At 65.9% G+C, this 18,295-nt stretch overlaps 1 protein-coding gene across 3 annotated transcripts in view; it reads left to right on the forward strand.

The window, feature by feature from the left end:
* TRMT61A (tRNA methyltransferase 61A) overlaps positions 1-18,295 on the forward strand; it is a 27,046-nt gene continuing 8,751 nt past the window's right edge. For 2 of the 3 annotated variants that reach the window (XM_077910729.1, XM_077910730.1), the window contains exons 1-6: positions 1-106; positions 546-905; positions 3,242-3,508; positions 5,316-9,495; positions 12,543-12,673; positions 12,720-12,788. In XM_077910729.1, the coding sequence (XP_077766855.1) occupies positions 575-905; positions 3,242-3,508; positions 5,316-5,587 (870 nt within the window). In that variant the 5' untranslated portion in view covers positions 1-106; positions 546-574 and the 3' untranslated portion in view covers positions 5,588-9,495; positions 12,543-12,673; positions 12,720-12,788. The remainder of the gene's footprint in view (positions 107-545; positions 906-3,241; positions 3,509-5,315; positions 9,496-12,542; positions 12,674-12,719; positions 12,789-18,295) is intronic. The other variant, XM_077910731.1, reaches the window with a different exon arrangement.

Consider the following 18,295-nt stretch of genomic DNA (forward strand, 5'->3'; position numbering starts at 1 on the left):
GCGGGGCGGGGCGGGGCGCTGACGTCATCGGCGGGCGCCGGGCCGCGGCCGGAAGTGCGGAGCCACGTGCGGAGCGTCGGGGAGCGGAGCCCGCTGCGCGTGGCGGGTGAGAACTCCGCGCGGGTCCCTCCCCGCGCCGGCCCGGCGCACGCCGTCTCTCCCGGGGGCCCTCAGCTGCCCTGCAGCCCCTGCCGCGCGTCCCCTGGAAGCCCGCCCGCGGGGAGGGTGGGAAGGGGGTCCGCACGCCGGTGACAGCACAGCCCCGGGCCGCGGCCCGCTGTGCCGGCCCCTCCTCCCGCCCGAATGGGAGCCAGTGTCCTGACAAGTGGTGACAGGGTCTGGCCCTCCCCTCGGGGCCCGTCAGCCCCTCCACCTGTGACCTGGGCCGGCCTGTCTGTCGTGCTGTCAGGCCAGGGCGCTGCCGAGGACTGAGGCCCCCCCCCCCCCCCGCCCCGCCCGCCGCCTGGGCTCTGGGGCTCCCCGCCCTCGGCCCAGATTCCGGTGCGCCGTGCTTTACCTGCTCAAGCCCACACGCTTGCCCCCAGGTCCCAGGCACCTGCCAGCCAGCAACACCATGAGCTTCGTGGCGTACGAGGAGCTGATCAAAGAGGGTGACACGGCCATCCTGTCACTGGGCCATGGTGCAATGGTAGCCGTGCGTGTGCAGCGGGGGGCACAGACCCAGACCCGACACGGCGTCCTGCGGCACTCAGTAGACCTCATCGGCCGCCCCTTCGGCTCCAAGGTGACCTGCGGTCGAGGCGGCTGGGTTTACGTGCTGCACCCCACGCCTGAGCTCTGGACGCTGAACCTGCCACACCGCACTCAGATCCTCTACTCCACCGACATTGCTCTGCTCACCATGATGCTGGAGCTTCGGCCTGGTTCTGTGGTCTGTGAATCCGGTGAGTTCTTTGAGCTGCCTCCATTCCGATCCTGAAAAGTTGGCGTGATGGTGGAGGTCAGACCCAACGTCAGACAGCGTCCAGCCTGCCCTTCCAGAGCGTGGGCTCAACTTCTGTTGTACCAGAACAGGGCGGGCTGACGGCAGGGACTGAGGAGCAAGGGAAGTAGCTAAGAGGCTGGTAATGGAACCCGAATGAGAGTTGATGGTTCCGGATCAGGGATTCTGCTAGGAGGGGCTGCTGTTCAGTGAGAGTCCTGCCTGCCTTGCTGGTGCAGAGCCCGAGTGGCACTCGGCTCAGGTCGAAGTGCTGACTGCCAGTCCCTATCGCTGTGCCGGGCCTAGCAGTCCCTGACCGCCCAGGCCCCGGGCTGGCAAACTCCTCCCTTCCTGGAGGGAGGCTGGGGCTGCCCCGAGGTGCTCACTGCAGTTAGGGAACTTGCCTCAAGCTCATCCTCAGCCAGTACCACTGCCACTGAGCCCGGGGCACATGCACACACATACACACAGGTGCTGGGGCCACCTGGGATGGATAGTGAAGCATTCATCCCGGCCAACCATAGCCCAGGCCCAGAGGCACCCGGATTTCCAGCATGCTCCTCGTGGGATGCGCAGCTGGGCTTCACAGTCATCATGGGTCCCCAGCACCACTGCTTCCAGCTTTCTGAGGACTTGAGGCCATCCTGTTCCTCTCCAGGTGGACAGCTGGATGGTTCCTGTTGCCCAGCCAAACACTGAAATGGGAAGAGTCAGATGCAGAACTGAGCTGTGGATCAGAGCGTGATCAGAAGCTGGGCAGAGGCCAGCTGCTCAGCCACAGGGCCCATGGGGTGCCACTGGCGGATGGACAGCATCTGTGCAGTGGGCATGCTCCAGGGCTCTGCTGTGCCAGCTCCCCTTCTGGGAACTGTGGGTACAGCCATGAACAAGACAGGCCAGGTTTCTGCTTCCCTGAGCAGATAGTAAGCTCAGTGCCACCGTTTCAGTGCTGTTGAAGCTGTGAGGCTTGTAAAAACAGGGCTGCGTGTTTGAGAGTGACTCCCAGGGGTCCATCCAGCTAGGCTGGTCAGGGAAGACCTGTGACAAGGGGACATTCAGCTGGGAATGATGAGAAGGAGGCGATACCAACAGCCAAGGGAGGGTGTCACCCCAAGGGCGGGCCATGCAAAGGCCCTAAGTGAGGGCCCAGCAGGGAGGTGAGGAGAATCAGACACAGCTCAGAGGGCCCTCAGGCGTCTGACTCTGCTTTGTGTGGGGAGGAGAAAGCATGGGCTGACGGAGGTGAAGAGAATCCCTCTACTGTGCTTGAGGCTGGATTAAGGGTGGCCTGCCTGGTGGTGAGCACAAAGTCAGGAGGGAGGGCCCAGGCAGCCAGGTGGCAGGGTGGGGGGGACACATGAGTTACTAGTGGGTTGCATGTGAGACGGAGAGGGGAGTTGAGGGTGCCTTCATGGTGTCTGGCTGAGCCGTGGGTGTCCTCCACTGGACCCAGGAGAGCTTGGCTGGGAGGGGTTTGGGATTGGAGCAGATCCAGCTTTGCCCTCCTTCACGCAGAGCCAGAGCGCTGGTCGGCTGTTGAGGGGAGGTGGTGCGTGTGCACCGGCCACTAGGTAGGAGTCTGGAGCGAAGGAACATGGCATTCATTGGGGAGCGTTCATCAAGGCTGGCACCTGAAACCCCCGGGGCAAGAGGAGGTCATGGTAGGGGCGGGGACACGGCCAGGCACTGCCAGGTAGGCAGTCAAGCAGAGGGGCAGCTGAAGGCAGCTGAGGAGTGGCCAGTGCAGTTGGAAGAGAACCAGGGGACGATGACGTGGAAGACTGGAGCCATGTGGCAAGCTGGTTGCCGTGCCATGGTGCCATGAGGCCAGGCGGAGCCAGGGCAGGGCTGCACTCCCAGTGGTGGAGGCGGGTGAGAGGCAAGGAGATGGACCCACCTGGGTGGGCCAGGAGCTTGAGGGAGGAGGGCCGCGGGACCAGCCAGCAGCTGGAGGGTGTGGGGCAGGCCATGCCGCCCCATCTGTTCTGTCTAGACCCTGTAGGGTCTCTGGCCTCCAGGTCTGGGCAGTAGGGTTTGTTTCTGTGCTGGGATTGGGCAGGGCTGCCACTCTCACCCCCGGACCCACAGCAGCCTCGGGAAATAAATCCCTGCTCCCATCCCCACTTGGCCCCAGTGCGGCCCCAGCTAACCAGACCCCGTCAGCTGTGGGAGTGATGCCCACTAGTAACCAGGATCGTCTGTCCCTGGGGGCCCCGTGTGGATCTTTTCAGGGTGAGGGTGGAGGTGTTTCTTGAGCGTCCCCAGCAGTCCCGCCTGACATCTGTCCTGTCCCGCCAGGCACTGGCAGCGGCTCCGTGTCCCACGCCATCATCCGCACCATCGCGCCCACAGGCCACCTGCACACAGTGGAGTTCCACCAGCAGCGGGCAGAGAAGGCTCGGGAGGAGTTCCAGGAGCATCGAGTGGGCCGCTGGGTGACCGTGCGCAACCAGGACGTGTGCCGCAGCGGCTTTGGCGTGAGCCACGTGGCAGATGCTGTTTTCCTGGACATCCCGTCTCCTTGGGAGGCCGTGGGCCATGCCTGGGATGCCCTCAAGGTTGAAGGTACAGTGAGGGTTCCGCTGTGGCTGAGCTCCTGGGCTTGGCTTTGGATGCGGGTCACGCAAAGCCCAGAGAGGTCAGAAACCACCAGGCCATGCAGCATGGCCAGGCCAGGGCCTCCTTGCACCTGAAATCAGGGTGGGTCGGGCTGGAGCCGGGAGGAGTAAGGTCTGAGACAAAGCGGCTCCAGCTGAGCGCCTGCACCTTGGTCTACCCCGCTCCCACCTGGAGGTGGGAAATGTCTGAGTTCCCTGGGGAATGTGGCGACTCCTCCTCAGTGAGGTGTGGGACCCAGGCCATGGGGCACTTTAGAGGTCAGGGCATTTCAGAGGTCAGGAGGTCAGCCCTGAACCCAGCCCTTGCCAGCAGTCTCCCTTCCCCCCAGCCACAAGCCAGCTCACCGGCCCCTTTTAGGGAAGATGCTGGATGCGGAGGCGGGAAGGAGGCGGGAAGGTTGGCCCTGAGCCAGGGAGGCGCTGGTGAGGCCCTAGGTTTTTCCCTTTTCTGGAGAAAGAGCCAGAGCAGGCAGCCAGGGCCCCTTCCCTCCTCCCCGCTGAGCTCTGCAACCAGAGGGAGGGAGCCCAGGGTGCCCCAGGAGAAGGGCCTCCCCTCCAAAAGACAGGTGCCAAGGCACGGCTCCCTGTGGGTCCCACGCCGTGTTCCTGGGCTCGGCCATGGTAGCCTGGGGCCCCAGCCTCCCCACACCCCTCCCCACACCTCCACACCTTCCAGCTTTGTCCCAGTCCCACGGATGTCAGGCCCAGGTGGTCACACTGCCCGGCCCCCTGCCAAGGTTCCTTCCAGGGGGAGCCACACCATCTGCCGCCCCCAGCCCCCAGGCTCCTCCAAGCCCCTCCTTCGGGCTCTCCCTGGGTCTGCTGGTTCTGGCCCCAGAGGTTCCCGTCTTCTGTGGGCTCACCCGCCTGCTCTGAGCCTGATCTCCATGAAGCGTGGTTCCCAGGCTTTGGCCCTCACCTGGTGGGGCCTGTTTTCCTAGGAGTACACAGGGGGTCAGGTCCCTTCCTGGGGAGCACCCTGCTCGTGCCACCTGCAAGCCCACGCCTTCCTCAAGACCTGTCTGGGGCTCAGTGTCCCCGGGTGTGGCAGGGGTGACCAGGCCTCTGGGGCATTCCAGGACTTGGCCCGCCACGTCCTTCCCCTGCCTCAGCTTCCCCACACCCTGCCAGGACAGGCACGTGGGCTGGACAGAGGCCAGGCTGAGGGACACTGCGGGTGGGCCCTGGTGGGAGGTGGCAGGAAGGGGCTGTCAGCTCCCGCCCGCACCCTGTCATCCTTGGCCGTCAGGCTCTGCTCAGAGTAGGCGCCTCCTGTTCCTAGAGCAGGTGACAGCCTCTAATTTCCTGTGACAGCCGCAGCCCCCACCGCCGCTGGGCTGTATGGTTAGAGCTGCTCTGGGCACAGTGCTTGGGCGGCTGCTGGGCCAAGGCTCCACCCTGACCCCCACCTGGTTGTTCGTCCCTGTAGAAGTGGAAGGTGGCAATACCTGCCCACGGCCAGCTGAAATCGGGGTAGCAGGCTTGGCCTGAGTGGTCCCTTCCACGTGGCTCAAGGAGAGCCCCTGTCCCTCCAGGCCCTGCCCTCTCCTCCACCTGGGGTTCGGCTCTATGTGCCTGAGGGCATGGCCAGCCTCCAGGACCTTGGCCGGCACCCACAGCCCCACCGCAGTTTTTACCCATGCCTGTCTCCCCGGGGGGGACTGGAGGGGGCCTCACCTCCCCCCTGCAATCCCCAGCCCTCAGCTGGCTCCTGCACCCTCCTGCCCTCTGACCCCATGTCTGGCTCCCCACAGGTGGGCGCTTCTGCTCCTTCTCGCCGTGCATCGAGCAAGTCCAGCGCACGTGCCAGGCGCTGGCAGCCCGAGGCTTCTCAGAACTGAGCACCCTGGAGGTGCTGCCCCAGGTGTACAACGTGCGTACTGTCAGCCTGCCTGCACCCGACTTGGGAGCCAGCCTGGGCCCCGAGGCCAGCCCTGACGCCAGCCCCTTCCGCAGCGGCACTCCCATGAAGGAGGCCGTGGGCCACACTGGCTACCTGACCTTTGCTACCAAGACCCCGGGCTAGGAGGCCTCCCGCCAGGAGCCCCCGGGGCGGGAGCGCTGTGGAGCCAGGCCAGGGAGATGCAGCCCAGCCAGAGGCCGCCTTATATGGTCAGCAGACTCCCGCTGGGGCCTGTGTTTAGAAATGCGGCGGGGCGGGCCCAGGGGGACGGCCATGGCAGAGGAACGCGGGCAGGGCCAGCCAGCTCCAGCCCCTCCGGTCCCCAGGGAGGAACGCCTCCTGCCCGACTCCCTGCTGGGCTCAGGTCCCACACATGGTCTCTGCTGTCGCAAGCTCTTCTGCCTGTTGAACTGAGGGGTGTAGGTGGTGGGGCCCAGGTCTGACGCCTTCCCAGGTGGCCCCAAACTGGCAGGGAGGCGGGGAAGCAAGGACTCCGAGGGGGAGGACCAGGGGCCTGATGGTGTTCCCACTTAGTCTCAGGGGGCGGGCCCTCCCCCCCCTGCCCCTGAGAGCCAGTGCTGCCTGGCTGGCCAGCAGCTAGGGGAAGTGCTCTTGCTGTGTGGCCTCAGGCCTGACCCACCCTGTTAGGGGCCATACAGGCCAAGGGGGAGTGTCCTGCATCCCCTCCTATCAGAGTCCGGCCCAGGGCAGCCCTGCCCATCTGCCTCGCTTCTGCCCCTGGGAAGTGCCTTCCGTGGCCCTGGTCCAGCCACAGCCCCTGACATCTCAGTGAGAACATAGCGTCACATAGCCAGGACCCTGAGGGGGACAGTGAAGTGCTTCCAGTGACTCGGCCAATCCCTTTCAGAGCTCTTTGAACCCCGGATGTTCAAACAGCCCCAGAGCTACTTGGGTGCCCCTGCCTCTCACAGGAGCCCTGGGGTCATGAGGGTGCATCCAGGACGGAGGGCAGCTACTCTAGGGCTGGGGACAGATGCCGCTTGTCCCGCCCTGGTCCCCAGCTGGGTGCTGAGTGGCTGGCATCCCTGCCTGCTGCGACTCCTGAAGGGCCTGTCTGTCTTTGGCCTCACCTGTCCTCAAGAGCCTTGGTTTTCCCACGTTTGGACAAGAGCCCCAGGGGACTGTGCTGGCACAGGGCTGGCTTCTGACCATGCTTGGCAGAGAAATAAACACTTGCTCTGCCGTGCTAACTGGTCTCTGTGGTGCCCCTCAAGCCAGTCTTGTTCCCAACAACAGTGTCCAGGCTGGACCTTCCCACACAGCCCTGGCTCCTGCTTCCTGTCCCTGTCCCAGGGGCTCTGGACTCCAGGATAATAGCCTGGGACATGGTGGACAAAGGGGCAAGTGTGTGGCCACCCCACTCAGCTGCAGAAAGGGCCACTTGTCCTAGTGGGGGAGGAGGAGGGTCTGCATACATGCGTGTGTGTGTGTGTCCGTCCCCGTCTATCCATCTATCCCAGAGCACTGGACCCTCCCTTCGCAGCCTAGCTTGGCCCTGCATTCATTCACACCACGGGCAGCCTCTTGTGCTTCCTGCAGTGTCTTGAACTCCGGAAGAGCTCCCCTCCCCTAGGCCTGCCGTCCAGCCCCAGGCCACATCCAGGCCTGGGATCCTTGGAAAAGGCCGAGGTCCGGTGGGCCTACTGAAGGACGATTCCGGGGGCCTCCCCTCCCCTCTCCCACCCGGACTCTTGGCAAGCTCTGAGCCCCATCACGGTTCCTCTGGGTCCCTGGAACCACCAGCCCAGGGCTCTTGCCCCTCCCTGGACCTGTCCTGACCTCTGAGCAAATGCCTAGCTTGGGGGGCAGAGGAGGGACCTGTGCCTCACCCTGGCCTTGGAGAGAGGCCTGTAGGACATCTGATGAGGGCACAACCCTCCATGCTCTACGGGGCACATAGGCCCTCCTTAGTGTGCCCCAGTTTATGCGTGGGGCTGAGGACGGAGGCCTGGGCTGTCCCTGGGCCTGTGGGAGCTGGAGGGCTGGGGTCAGGAGCCCTGCACCCAGCACAGGGCGGCTCTTCAGCGCAGGCCCCTCACAGCCACTGCACCCCCGCCCCCGCCCCGCATCAGCCTTGCCCCAGGTAGCCATCCAGGCCCCGTCCAGCCTCCGCCTGGAGCTCCATGTGGTCCTGAACCCCACCCCACCCCTGTGCACCCCCTAAGACCGCACTCATGTCCCCGGGAGCTTCCTGCTCGGCCTAGGGTCCTCTGCAGAAGGGAGCCTGACGTCCAGAGGCAGCGCCAGGGCCCGTGGTGAGTGAGTGGTCAGCAGGTCAGGGCCCGTCATCTGCGAGTCAGCAGCATGGGGCTGTCACAGGGCAAGGATTCACCCAGACGCTCCCTGTGACCGCTTTTTCCTGGAAATTCCTGCACCCACCCTGCCCCTGCCCAAGGAGTCGAGGTGTCTCGCCCCTGACCGCCTCCACTGCTGCCCCCCTGAAGGCCGAGTGACCCCGGCTCAGCTGCTTCGAGGGTCGAGGCCCAGGATCCTGCCGTATGGACAGGGTTCGAGTCCACCTGTGCGTCCGTGGGGGCGGCTCGGGTCCCCAGGAAGCGCCTAGGCCTCGCACTCCTCAGCCCTCGCTGTGCGTGGTCTGCTCCTGCCCGGGGGGGCCGCGTGGGGCCGGGTGGTGGGTGGCATAGCCAGCCGATGCCAGGCCCCTGGGGGCCACCCCCTGCCTAGGACTGTGACCGGGAAGGGCTGTTTGCTCCAGGAAGACAGCGCCGCGGTGCGCTTCCCCCATGCCTGCCCCGTCACCCTGCTGCCTAGACCTGCAGCCACCAGCCCCCCACGGCCTCCAACCCGGTGCCGTGGGCGGGCAGGGGGTCTGTGTGGGACCCTGGGCCCGGGGAGAGGGTGTCGTCTCTGCCGCGCCCTGGCTCACTGCGCAGATGGAGAAACCGAGTCCCAGAGGAAGTAAGACTCGCCAGGAGCCAGGCCTCCGGCTTCCGCCTGCCCACGGGGGCGGGGGGTCCCGGGTGGTGAGCACGGAGGCCCGAGCGGAGGGGTTTCTGCCCTGAGCCTGGAAGGCTCCTAAGGGGGAAGAGGGGCAGCCACGCAGGGGCCGCGAGGGCTGGTGGGTGCTGGACGATGGGGAGGAGGCGCCCCCACAGCCCCAGAACACCGCACAGGGCAGGCGCCTGTCCGCCCAGCTGGGAGCCGCCGCCCCGTCCGCTCGGCTGCCCTGGGCACAGGCCGCCCCGGGGGCTCCCGCGACAGCCTGGGGTGTCCCTGCCTCCTGGTGGGGCCTCAGGTGCCGGGCTCGGCTCCCCATCCAGGTGGGGGCCACTGTGCCCTCTTCCAGCCCCGCGGGGTGCTCCCTGTCCAGCCCGGGAAGACCAAGCCCTCCCTCTGGGCACGCCCTCCTGGTGCTGGGGACCCAGGTGTCCAGGGCCACCCGGCCTGCCCTTGAGGAGCTCCCGGGAACCGCCCGGACGGCGCAGGTGAGAAGTGCCCCGAGGAAGCAAAGCAAGAGAAGGGGGTTAGGCTCTGGGTGGAGGTGGGGGTTGGGACATTTACGAAGGCCTTGCCAGCAGGTGGCCCCTGCAGTCCCAGCGGGCGAGGGATTTGGACTTGAGCCTCAGCCACCGGACTCGCTCTGCCCTCCACTGGGGGGGGTGCAAGCTCTTAAAGGCTCGGGCTCTGAGCCTGCCTGCTCCCGTCCTCCCTCTGGTGCCATGGTGACAAGTCACCTCCCTCCTTCTGGCATGATGAGGATGAACACAGTGCCTGCCCTGGGGTGGGGGTGGGGAGGAGCCGCCACGAAATTATCAGGTCAGCGTTTGCCCAGTCGGGGCTCAGAACATTTCTGATTTTTTTTTTTTTTTTAGATTTTACTTATTTATTCATGAGAGACACAGAGAGAGAGACAGAGGCAAAGGGAGAAGCACGCTCCATGCAGGGAGCCCGATGTGGGACTCGATCCCCGGACCCCAGGATCACGCCCTGGGCTGAAGGCAGATGCTCAACCGCTGAGCCACCCAGGTGCCCTCTGATATTTTTTTAAGGTAAAATTTATTTTTAAATAATTTCTATACTGATCATGGGGCTCGAACTCATGACCCAGAGATCAAGAGTCACTCCGTTCCCACTGACCCAGCCAGGCCCTAGACCTTCTCTGTGATTGTTATCACCAATGGGAGCTACTGCTGACACCGCCTCCAGGAAGCCCTCAGTGTCTCTTTCAGATTCCAAGGCCAGACTTTTGGGGCCGCCCCTGGGTTCATCTGAGAATGTCGTTGCAGTTTGAGGCCTTCGAATAGGTTTCTGCACCCAGGGTGCTTGACTAGTTTATGGGGATAACAGGAGAGAAGATTTGACATTGAAAATCCAGCTCATCCGCTCACTGTGCTTATAGTTAATTGTGTAATAAAACAGAACAGCGAGAACCTCAGGCTGGCCTGGGCCGCGGGACTTCGTGGACCTCCCGCTTGGGAGGTGGGTGTGTGAGTTAGCTGGCACCCCGAGCTGCAGACGGGCACCTGCCCCATCCCGGGGCGCCGGGGGCTGGCGGGTAGCGGCTCCCACTTCGCTCTCAGATCTGCGGCTTGGCCGCTCTCTGACCTCAGCGAGGCCTGTTGGCCCCCGGGGCTGAGCCGCCGTGACCTCCCCGCCGCGACCTCCCCGCCGTGACCTCGCCGCCGCCCCGCTGCTCTGCGCTCTGTCGTGGCCTCTGGCTCAGGCGCAGGAGGGGCCGGCGGTCAGGCGGGCACGTCCGAGCCTAGGGTCACGCGGCCTGTCCTCCTGTCGGGGAGGGGAGGGGACCCTGCGGTCTGGGTGCGGCCGGCCTGGGGAGCAGGGCGTGGGACCGGGGCTCCCCGGGAGGAGGGCATTTCAAAGTCAGGCAGCCTGGAGCAGCAGCGTTGGCGGGAGGGAATAACTCGGCTCCCACCGCGCTGAGAATAGCTCCGAATTGGGTCATGCTCACCGCACTCCGGTCACAGCCTCCAGCCTTTGACAGTGGTAATCAGCTTTCTCCCTGACATCTGTCCCTTCAAAGGGGGACAGGCTGGGTGCGGGCCCATTTGTAGAAGAAGCCGAGGGGCCGGGTGGGGAGGAGAGTGTTCCTGGGTGGGCCCTGCACCACCCCCTCTTGTGCAGCCCCCTGCCCACCTGCCGCTCCCCCCAGCACTACCCCCCCTCTCCCCAGCACCTGCCCCAGGCCTCCGGCTCCCAGGGATGCGGGAGCTCTGCCCCCAGCCTGCTCTCTGCTCTCTGGCCCAGCTTGGCCCCCCTCTGACCCTGTGCACGGCCCTCCTCCCTTCTGTGCTGGATAAAGGCGGGGCGGGGGGGGGGGGTGGCGGGATTCTAGGGGCTCCTGTGTCTCCAAACCCTCAGGCCCCGGTGTCCTGCTCCTGGAGCCCAACGTGGCATAGCGGCCCTTTTGCCCCGAATCCGGCCCTACTCAGCCCTCCCCACACTCCCCCATAAGGCCTCCTTGTGCGCCAGCCCCCCAGCACCTGGCCCAGGAAGACCCTTGGCCTCTCGGCCCTTGGGTCCCTCCCAGCCTGTCCCCGCAGCCGAGCAGGGACCCGAGGTCCGGGCGCCCGAACGAGAGACAGAAATCACTGTGTCCTGGGACAGGATGTGGACAGGAATGTCCGAGCTCAAACAGGCATTTTGGGGGAATAAGAAATGCTTGAGTGGCCTTCACTCTGACACGACCCGGGGGTCAGCAGCCCTTCCTGACTTCCTGTCTCTGGAGTGACGTCCGATGTGTCGTCCCTGGGAGGCAGAAGGACCTTCCAGGGCCAGGCTTCGGCCCTCTCTGCTGGCCAGACCCATGAGCCGGGTTGCGTGTTCCCCGCGGCAGAACCAAGCCTAACTTTTGGCCACAGGTGTGTCCAGGAACCATCTCATCGTGACCCCTGGACCAACCACATCAGCACCCCCGGGGAGGAGGGGGGGCTCCTGGAAATGCACATTGGAGGACCTGGTGTCCCTCAAACTGTCCTTCCTTCTTTTATTTCTTAAAACAAGTAAACCAAGCACATCTTGAGCTCGGCCAACTCCATGGAGGCTTCCAGCACCATCTACCTCACTCTCCAGAGCCATGCTGTTGTCAATTAGAGCTTAATTTCACGTTGGCCTGGCTGGAATGTTTGTGTCGAGTCCCCAAATCCTACTCTGGAGATTAGCGTCTCCGGAGGCTCCCCGCTGGCTCCCGAGCGTGAGCTGCACACAGACCTCTTCAAGTCCCGACTTGAACAAACCAAAGAGTTCATTTTGCAAAATGAGACATTCGGGAAATGGGAGGCCTTGACTGGATATTTCGTGGGTTTAAGGAATGACAACGTTTTTAGGCGAGTTGATGACACTGTGAAATGGGAACCGGCCTCGCGGGACTGCGGTGAGGGTGAGGGGAGAGGAGGCGGGAGGGAGGGATGCAGCCCGGGCACTCCTTGGACCTGGAGGCTGTGCATTTCCCGGCTTTTGCATTTCCCTGACATTTTCCATAGTACATTTTTTTTTTTTTAAGGAAAAATGCTCCAGGCCGGTTCAACCTTTTATTTGCTCTAGCCTCTCCAGGCAGCAGGAGGGTCAGAAGCCCCTGCCCGGCTCTTCTCTGGGCCTCCCCTCCCTGGGCCAACAGGCTCCTCTTAAGTCAGGGCCTGGGTTTTGGGCATTGGGAAGGGGTGGGGGTGGGGGGGCGGCCAGCAGGTCTCTGCTGTGGGGTGGGTGGCAGAGCAGCAGGCAGGCTGTGGCAGGGCAACCGGGAGGCATCCAGTCTCTGCTCCTCAAGGTCCCAGGGGCCGGGACCCCGACGTGGGTTTGCTGGGGTGGAGGACGGCCCGCAGAGTGGCCCCAGCGTGGAGGTGGGGAGGGCAGGGAGCTGGGGCAGCAGGGCCCCTCAGCTCGGCCCCAGAGGAGGCTCCGTCCCAGTGCTCCCAGGGTGCTTGGGGGCAGCCTCTCTCCTGGCCTCTCCAGCTCCAGCTGACCCCCCCTTCTCCTCCTAGACCCTCCCCTCAGCCCTGCGCCCCTGCCCTTGCCCCACTGCCTCCAAAGGGCCCATCTTGTCCCCCAGAAAACGTCTCGGAAATCCCTCTTATTGCAGTGTCATTGGCCGGCGCTGCACGGCACCGTGTGACACCTGATCCAGGAGTCCCGTGCGACCCGCGCCTCTTCCCCGTGTTCATCCCCCCCACATCGGCTGTCGTCCTCACATTTGCGAGAAAGGGGACCTAAGTGGGACCCAAGCGGCCAACGAGGTGGGACCCAAGCGGCCAACGAGGTGGGACCCAAGCGGCCAACGAGGTGTGACCATGGACTTTCTGTGGTTTGAGCGGCGGCGGCGGAGCAGGTAGGCGGCACGTGGCGGGAGCAGCGGCCGCAGCCCCGGACCCGGGGCCCAGGGGCGAGCGGGGACCCACGTGGCCTCGGGAGACCCACGGGGCCTGGGGCCTCGGGAGCCGGCGCCCAGGAATGCGGCGGGCTGGGCGGCGGAGCGGGCGTGTTGCTAGGCTGCAGGCACAATGGACATTCCGGGCGCTAGGCGACGGGCAGGAGCGCTTTCCCAGGGGGGCAGGGACCGGCCGCGCCCCGCCCCGGCTGCCTGGCCCTCGGGGTGAAGTGCAGCCTCCTCCCCGCGCCCCACGCTCGCCCGGGGCCCAGCCCTCCCTGCCTGCCCCCGGCCCGCCCCGCCCCTCTGCTCGCGCCTCCGGCGGGACCCCGCAGTCCAGATGCAGGGGTTTGGGGGGTCCTGGGCAGATCTCCGAGCTTTCGGTGGGACCCCAGCCCCTGGGCCTGGCACCCCCACTGGAGTCTGGCCAGGGGCCCGCCTGCTTGCAGCCACGTCTGGCAGGCCCGGCCCCAGCGGCTGTCCCCGCAGCCCGGCCGCGGTTTGTCTGGGACAGTGGGACAGCCGCCGGCTTTTGTTTTGCTCCCTTCAGGCTCCACTTCCTCCGTCCGCCGAGAGACTGCTAAGGAGCTCTGGGCCCAAGGGCCACCAGCTGGCGGGGTGGGGGTGGGGGAGAGCTCAGCAGGCCAGGCAGGGAGGTCCACGTGTCCGCTCCCGCAGCCCTTCCTGAACTCCTAGGTCGGCCACCAGGCTTTGCCCACACGACTCCCCCAGCCGCGCCTCCTGCCCCTGGGGCCCCGCCTCCAGGGCTCCCCCATCTCCTCTCAGCCTGGAGAGACCGGCTGAGGCGCCAGCCCCTCTCACCCCCGCGGGGGTGGGGGGGAGGTGCGTGCACACACACACAGCAAATACACACACACACACAAGCCAGGTGTCACGCGATCTGGGGAGAAGCTGGGTTCAGGGGCGGGGTTGCAGGGAGTGCAAGGAGCATTGGCACGAGCCTCCCCCTGCCCCCGTGACTAAGCCCCCGGCCGCCCCCCCCCAGCTGGGTGGGGGGCTTAGCTGCCTGCCCCTCTCTGGGGGTGCCGGAGGGGGTTGCCTCCTAACACCTCAGGCGCCCTCGCCTTCCTTTTTTTTTTTTTTTAAGATTTTATTTATTCATGAGAGACACAGAGACAGAGGCAGAGACACAGGCAGAGGGAGACGCAGGCTCCATGCAGGGAGCCCGACGTGGGACTCGATCCGGAACCCCAGGATCACGCCCTGGGCCCAAAGGCCGGCGCTAGACCGCTGAGCCGCCCAGGGGTCCCCAGCTCCCTCGCCTTCCTGCAGCCCCCGCCCTGCAGCCTGCTTGCCTGTCAGTCCGGGGGACTCCTAGACACAGACCCCCTCCCCCCCATGGCACTCGGGGTGGGGTCTGTGCCTCAAGTGGTGCTGTCACTCATCGGGATCCCAGCGGGGGAGTAGGGGGGCGACTCCCTTCCCCTCCCCCACTCCGCCGGCTTTCCTAGGAGGAAGGCCAGGCCCGGCCTAGGCTGAGCTGGGGCCCCCTTGGGGTCTCTTTTAGGCTGAGAGCTGGGGACAAAGAGACAGCTGCCCGCGGGCCCGGTGGGGGGGCCACGGCCTTTGTGCGCGTCCGGCCCCTCCTGGTGACCTCACTGCCGGCCAGAGAAGGGCCCTTTCTTCCCAAAGACGGCCGTTGGGAACCCGCCTGGGGACAAAGCCGCTGCCAGGCGGGAACGAGTGAGTGGCGGCCCCCCTCTTGGCATAAATTAGGGAGCCTGAGGTGGAGGAGGGGAGGGCAGCTGCAGCTGGCGCCGGGCGGGCACACGGCCCCCACCCCCACCGCACCCCGGTGCCGCCCTCCCCCCAGCCTCCTCCATTCAGTCTTCCCGTGGTGGCCCCTGCCGGCTGGGAACACCTAGGGCGTGTGCCCGTGTCTGCCCCCCAGGGACCCTGGTCCCCAGACACACGGGTCCCAGGGCTGGGGCTGCGGAGCTGCCTGTCTGTGTGCGCCCCGGGGTCTGCAGGAGCCCAGGCCTGAGGTCACATGGCGGCCCCTCGGCCTGGCCAGCAGGTGAGGTTAGGAAAACATTTGGTTTTAGCTGAGTGGTGTCTTGTGACATCCACCCCGTGAGGCCCAGGGCTTCCTGTCCCCAGGGCCCCGATGCTCCACAAAGTGCCCTCGAAGCCTTATTGGGCCTTAGCCCTCCCTGCTCGGGACACTGCCCCTGCCCCAGAGATGACTCTGTGTGAGGCCTGCCAGGGCCCGGGGGTCCAGGGTGGCCAATGGCAGCAGAGCCACGTGGACGTCACAGGACTCAGCCAGCACAGGTCACACTGCCGCATGGATGCACCGGGTCTCCCCTGGCAACTTGCTCAGCCTCCCCGGCATTGGAAACACTTGTCCCCGTCGCCGTAGCTCCAGGCCAGGCAGGCGCCCTGCGGGTGGAGGTGGTGGGCCTGGAGCTGCCCTCGGGGGTCAGGTTGAGTCCAGGAGGCAGGCACAGGCTGGTGGTGTCAGCAGGGCTTCAGGTCAAGCCCAGGGGGGCTCCTTCAAAGAATGATGTGTGTCGCCCCTCCCCACCCCCCACCTGTCCCGCCTGCCCTGAGTGGAGTCTGGCCCTGGTGTCCCGGCTATGCCAATGACAGAGGCTGAGAAGCTGTCTGCGAGAGTGAAGGCCACCGGCCCTCCTGGGGTCCTGTCCCATGAGGGGACCTATGAGCAGCTCAGGGCCCTGCCCTCAGTGCTGCTGGTTGCCCCCTCCCACATGGGAGGGCCTTGGCCTGAGGCCTTAGGTTGGCCTACAGAGAACTTGGCAGCACAGAGAGCCCTGAGTTGCAGGGCGCCGGGGCTCCGAGGTCTTTAGCAACCCCTGAGGCCACAGCCCCCCCAGAGACGGAGGGAGCTTCCCCATGAGTGCTCCCCGGTGCTGGGCATGGCCGCCCCCTCCCCTTTATGGAACAGGAAACTGAATGCCCAGGGGCTGGGCCCGCACCCTGCTTGGGCGGCAGGCCAGGAGGAGGCCGAGGCGACTAGGGCTCCGAGCCCCCCAAGGCCAGGGCACGTGGCCCCAGGAGGCCGAGAGCCCTGCACCCCCTCCTGGAGCCGGGAGCCAGCCCGTGGGGGCGGGTGTAAGTAGGCCACCGCTTTGTGCGCCGTTGCCATGGCGCTGCCTGTGGCGCGGGCCTCCTCCTGGGCCAATCCCAGGACACCGCCAGGCAGGGCTGCCCCCAGTGTCCCACCCCCTGCCCCCAGGTCCCTTGCCCGCCCACCGTCTGCTGGGGGGCCTTGGAAGAATGCCTGTGTCCCACTTTGTCACACACACACACACACACACACGGCACACGCGGGCACGCGCACACATGCACAGCCACATGAGGCGCTGGGTGGCACCGCTGCGTTGGAGTCCCCAAGAGCTTTGTGTTCACCCCCAGGAGAAGTGGGAGGCAAGATGTCAGTGCAGAGCTGCAGCGGCGAGACCGCCTGGGCTCCTCGGGGCCAGGAAGCCCAGAGCTGGGCTTCAGCCGTGGGGCAGGGGCCCGCCTCCCCTCATCTGCTTGCTGATGGTGGCATGGAGAGGAGGGGGCTCTGCTGGCCTAGACCTTGGGGGACACTGATCTAAAGGGAGGACACGAGTGGCCCTGAGTTCAGGTGAGGTCCACCTCTGGGAGGCTTTGGGACCTGCTGGGCTCCTTCCACACCATGGCTGCGGCCACCAGGCCTCCTCGTGGGCAACAGTGGGCCAGGGACCCTGAGGGGTGGCCGCCCTGGTTGCTGTCTCGGGCTGGGCTGTCTCCGAGGCCAGGGGCGCACAGAGAGGCCTGGGGCCCGGGGCCGCCCAGCCTGACTCCCGTTGTCAGCTGATGTCAAAGGGTGGAGTCTGGCCATCAGGGCAGGGAGCCAGGCTCCCTGGACCTCGGCAGGAAGGGGCCAGGTGGGAGGGCTGGGGCCCCTTGCTGGAGGACACCCAGGCCCCCATTTTGAGGGTCACAGCTGTGCCCCTTGGTCCCCTGCCTCAGTCTCTCCATCTGACAACACAGGGCTGGCCAGGGATCCCCAAGCCCACCTGAGTTCATCCACATGCTGGCTCCTGAGGAGCAGGAGGGGCATGAAAACAGGACAGCCCCCTCACAAAGTGGCAGGCCCCCCCACACCTGCTGCAATGGCTGTGACCTCCAGGAGCACTTGTGTCCTTGGGGGGAAGTGCTATTGTCTGTTTGAATCTCAAGGCCCCTGGGAAAGGCCCTACCTGAGCCCTTTTAATTTTTTAAAGATTTTATTAGAGACAGAGAGCGAAAAAAAAAAAAAGAGACAGAGAGCGAGCAGCCACAAGCAGGGGGAGGGGTGGAGGGAGAGGGCCAGGCGCCCCACTGAGAGGGGAGCTTGACCATGGCTCCATCCCAGCCCTGGGGTCCTGACCTGAGCCCCAGGCAGACGCTTCTCCACTTCGGCTGAGCAGCCCGGGCACCCGGCCTGAGCTCCTGGCGGGGCGGCCCCTTCACCGTCAGGCCCCGAGCCGAGGGCCAAGCAGCACCCCACTTGCGTGAGGGGCATAAGGCCGTGGCAGGTGCGCTCCAGGGCGGGGCGCGGGGGGGGGGGGGCGCTGAGAGGCCCCAGGGAGCTTCCCGGGCAGGGCCTTGGCAGGGCAGAGGGGGCTGCATGGAGGGCAGTGGATGGGCTGGAGCCGGGGCACGGGCAAGGCCGGAGTCGGGGTCATCAGGGGTCGTCAGGGGAGGAGGCGGGAAGAGGGCCTGCCTTGCTCCCGGGCTGAGCTGTGGCAAGGAGGCTTCCCGTGGGCTGAGCCCACTGCCATGGAGAGGCCAGGCTGGAGGCCAGGAGTCAAGGTCCCCCAACCCCAAGCTGTACCCTGGTCACCGCCAGGGCCCAGGTAAGCAGGTGAGGGGGCTGGGACTGCTGCCGTCCCCCCGTCCCCCCCACCCCCGCTGGCTGCTGTGGGCAGCTTGAAGCCAGCCTCCAGAGGCCTGCCTTGCTTGGTGACAGGTGACCTTTGCCTGGTACAGCATCACCGGGGCCAGCCTGCCTGTTGCTGACCCCAGGGTGCAGTGTGGGGACCCTGGCAGCCCGGGATGGCTGGACCAGCCTTCCCCTCCCTCCCCGGCCTTCCGTGACCCCACCTGTCCAGACCCCGCGGGCACACCAGGTGAGCTCCTTCCCTCTGCAGCTTTCCTCCGCTTTCTCCCTCCACCCTCCGGCCTGGACCCCCGGCGGTCGGAGGAGGAGGTGGAGACCTGCCAGCTGCAAGAGGGTCTGTCCAAGGCCAGAGCCACCCGAGCCCCAAGGGGCCAGCACCCAGGCGGGGGTTACCCGGGAGGGGGCACCGGCCTGCGCGGAGCCCTGGACTCGCAGCCGGGGCTCCCCTGCCTGCAGGCGGTGGGGGTCCACCCTGGCGGTGTGGGGCCACCTGGGCCCGGGCGGTCCCCCCACCCCAACCCCGAGGGCCGGGCAGAGGCTTCGAGATCCACAGCGCCCGGCCCTGACCCTC

The sequence above is a fragment of the Canis aureus genome, chromosome 9, assembly GCF_053574225.1.
Source record: "Canis aureus isolate CA01 chromosome 9, VMU_Caureus_v.1.0, whole genome shotgun sequence".
Taxonomy (NCBI): domain Eukaryota; kingdom Metazoa; phylum Chordata; class Mammalia; order Carnivora; family Canidae; genus Canis; species Canis aureus.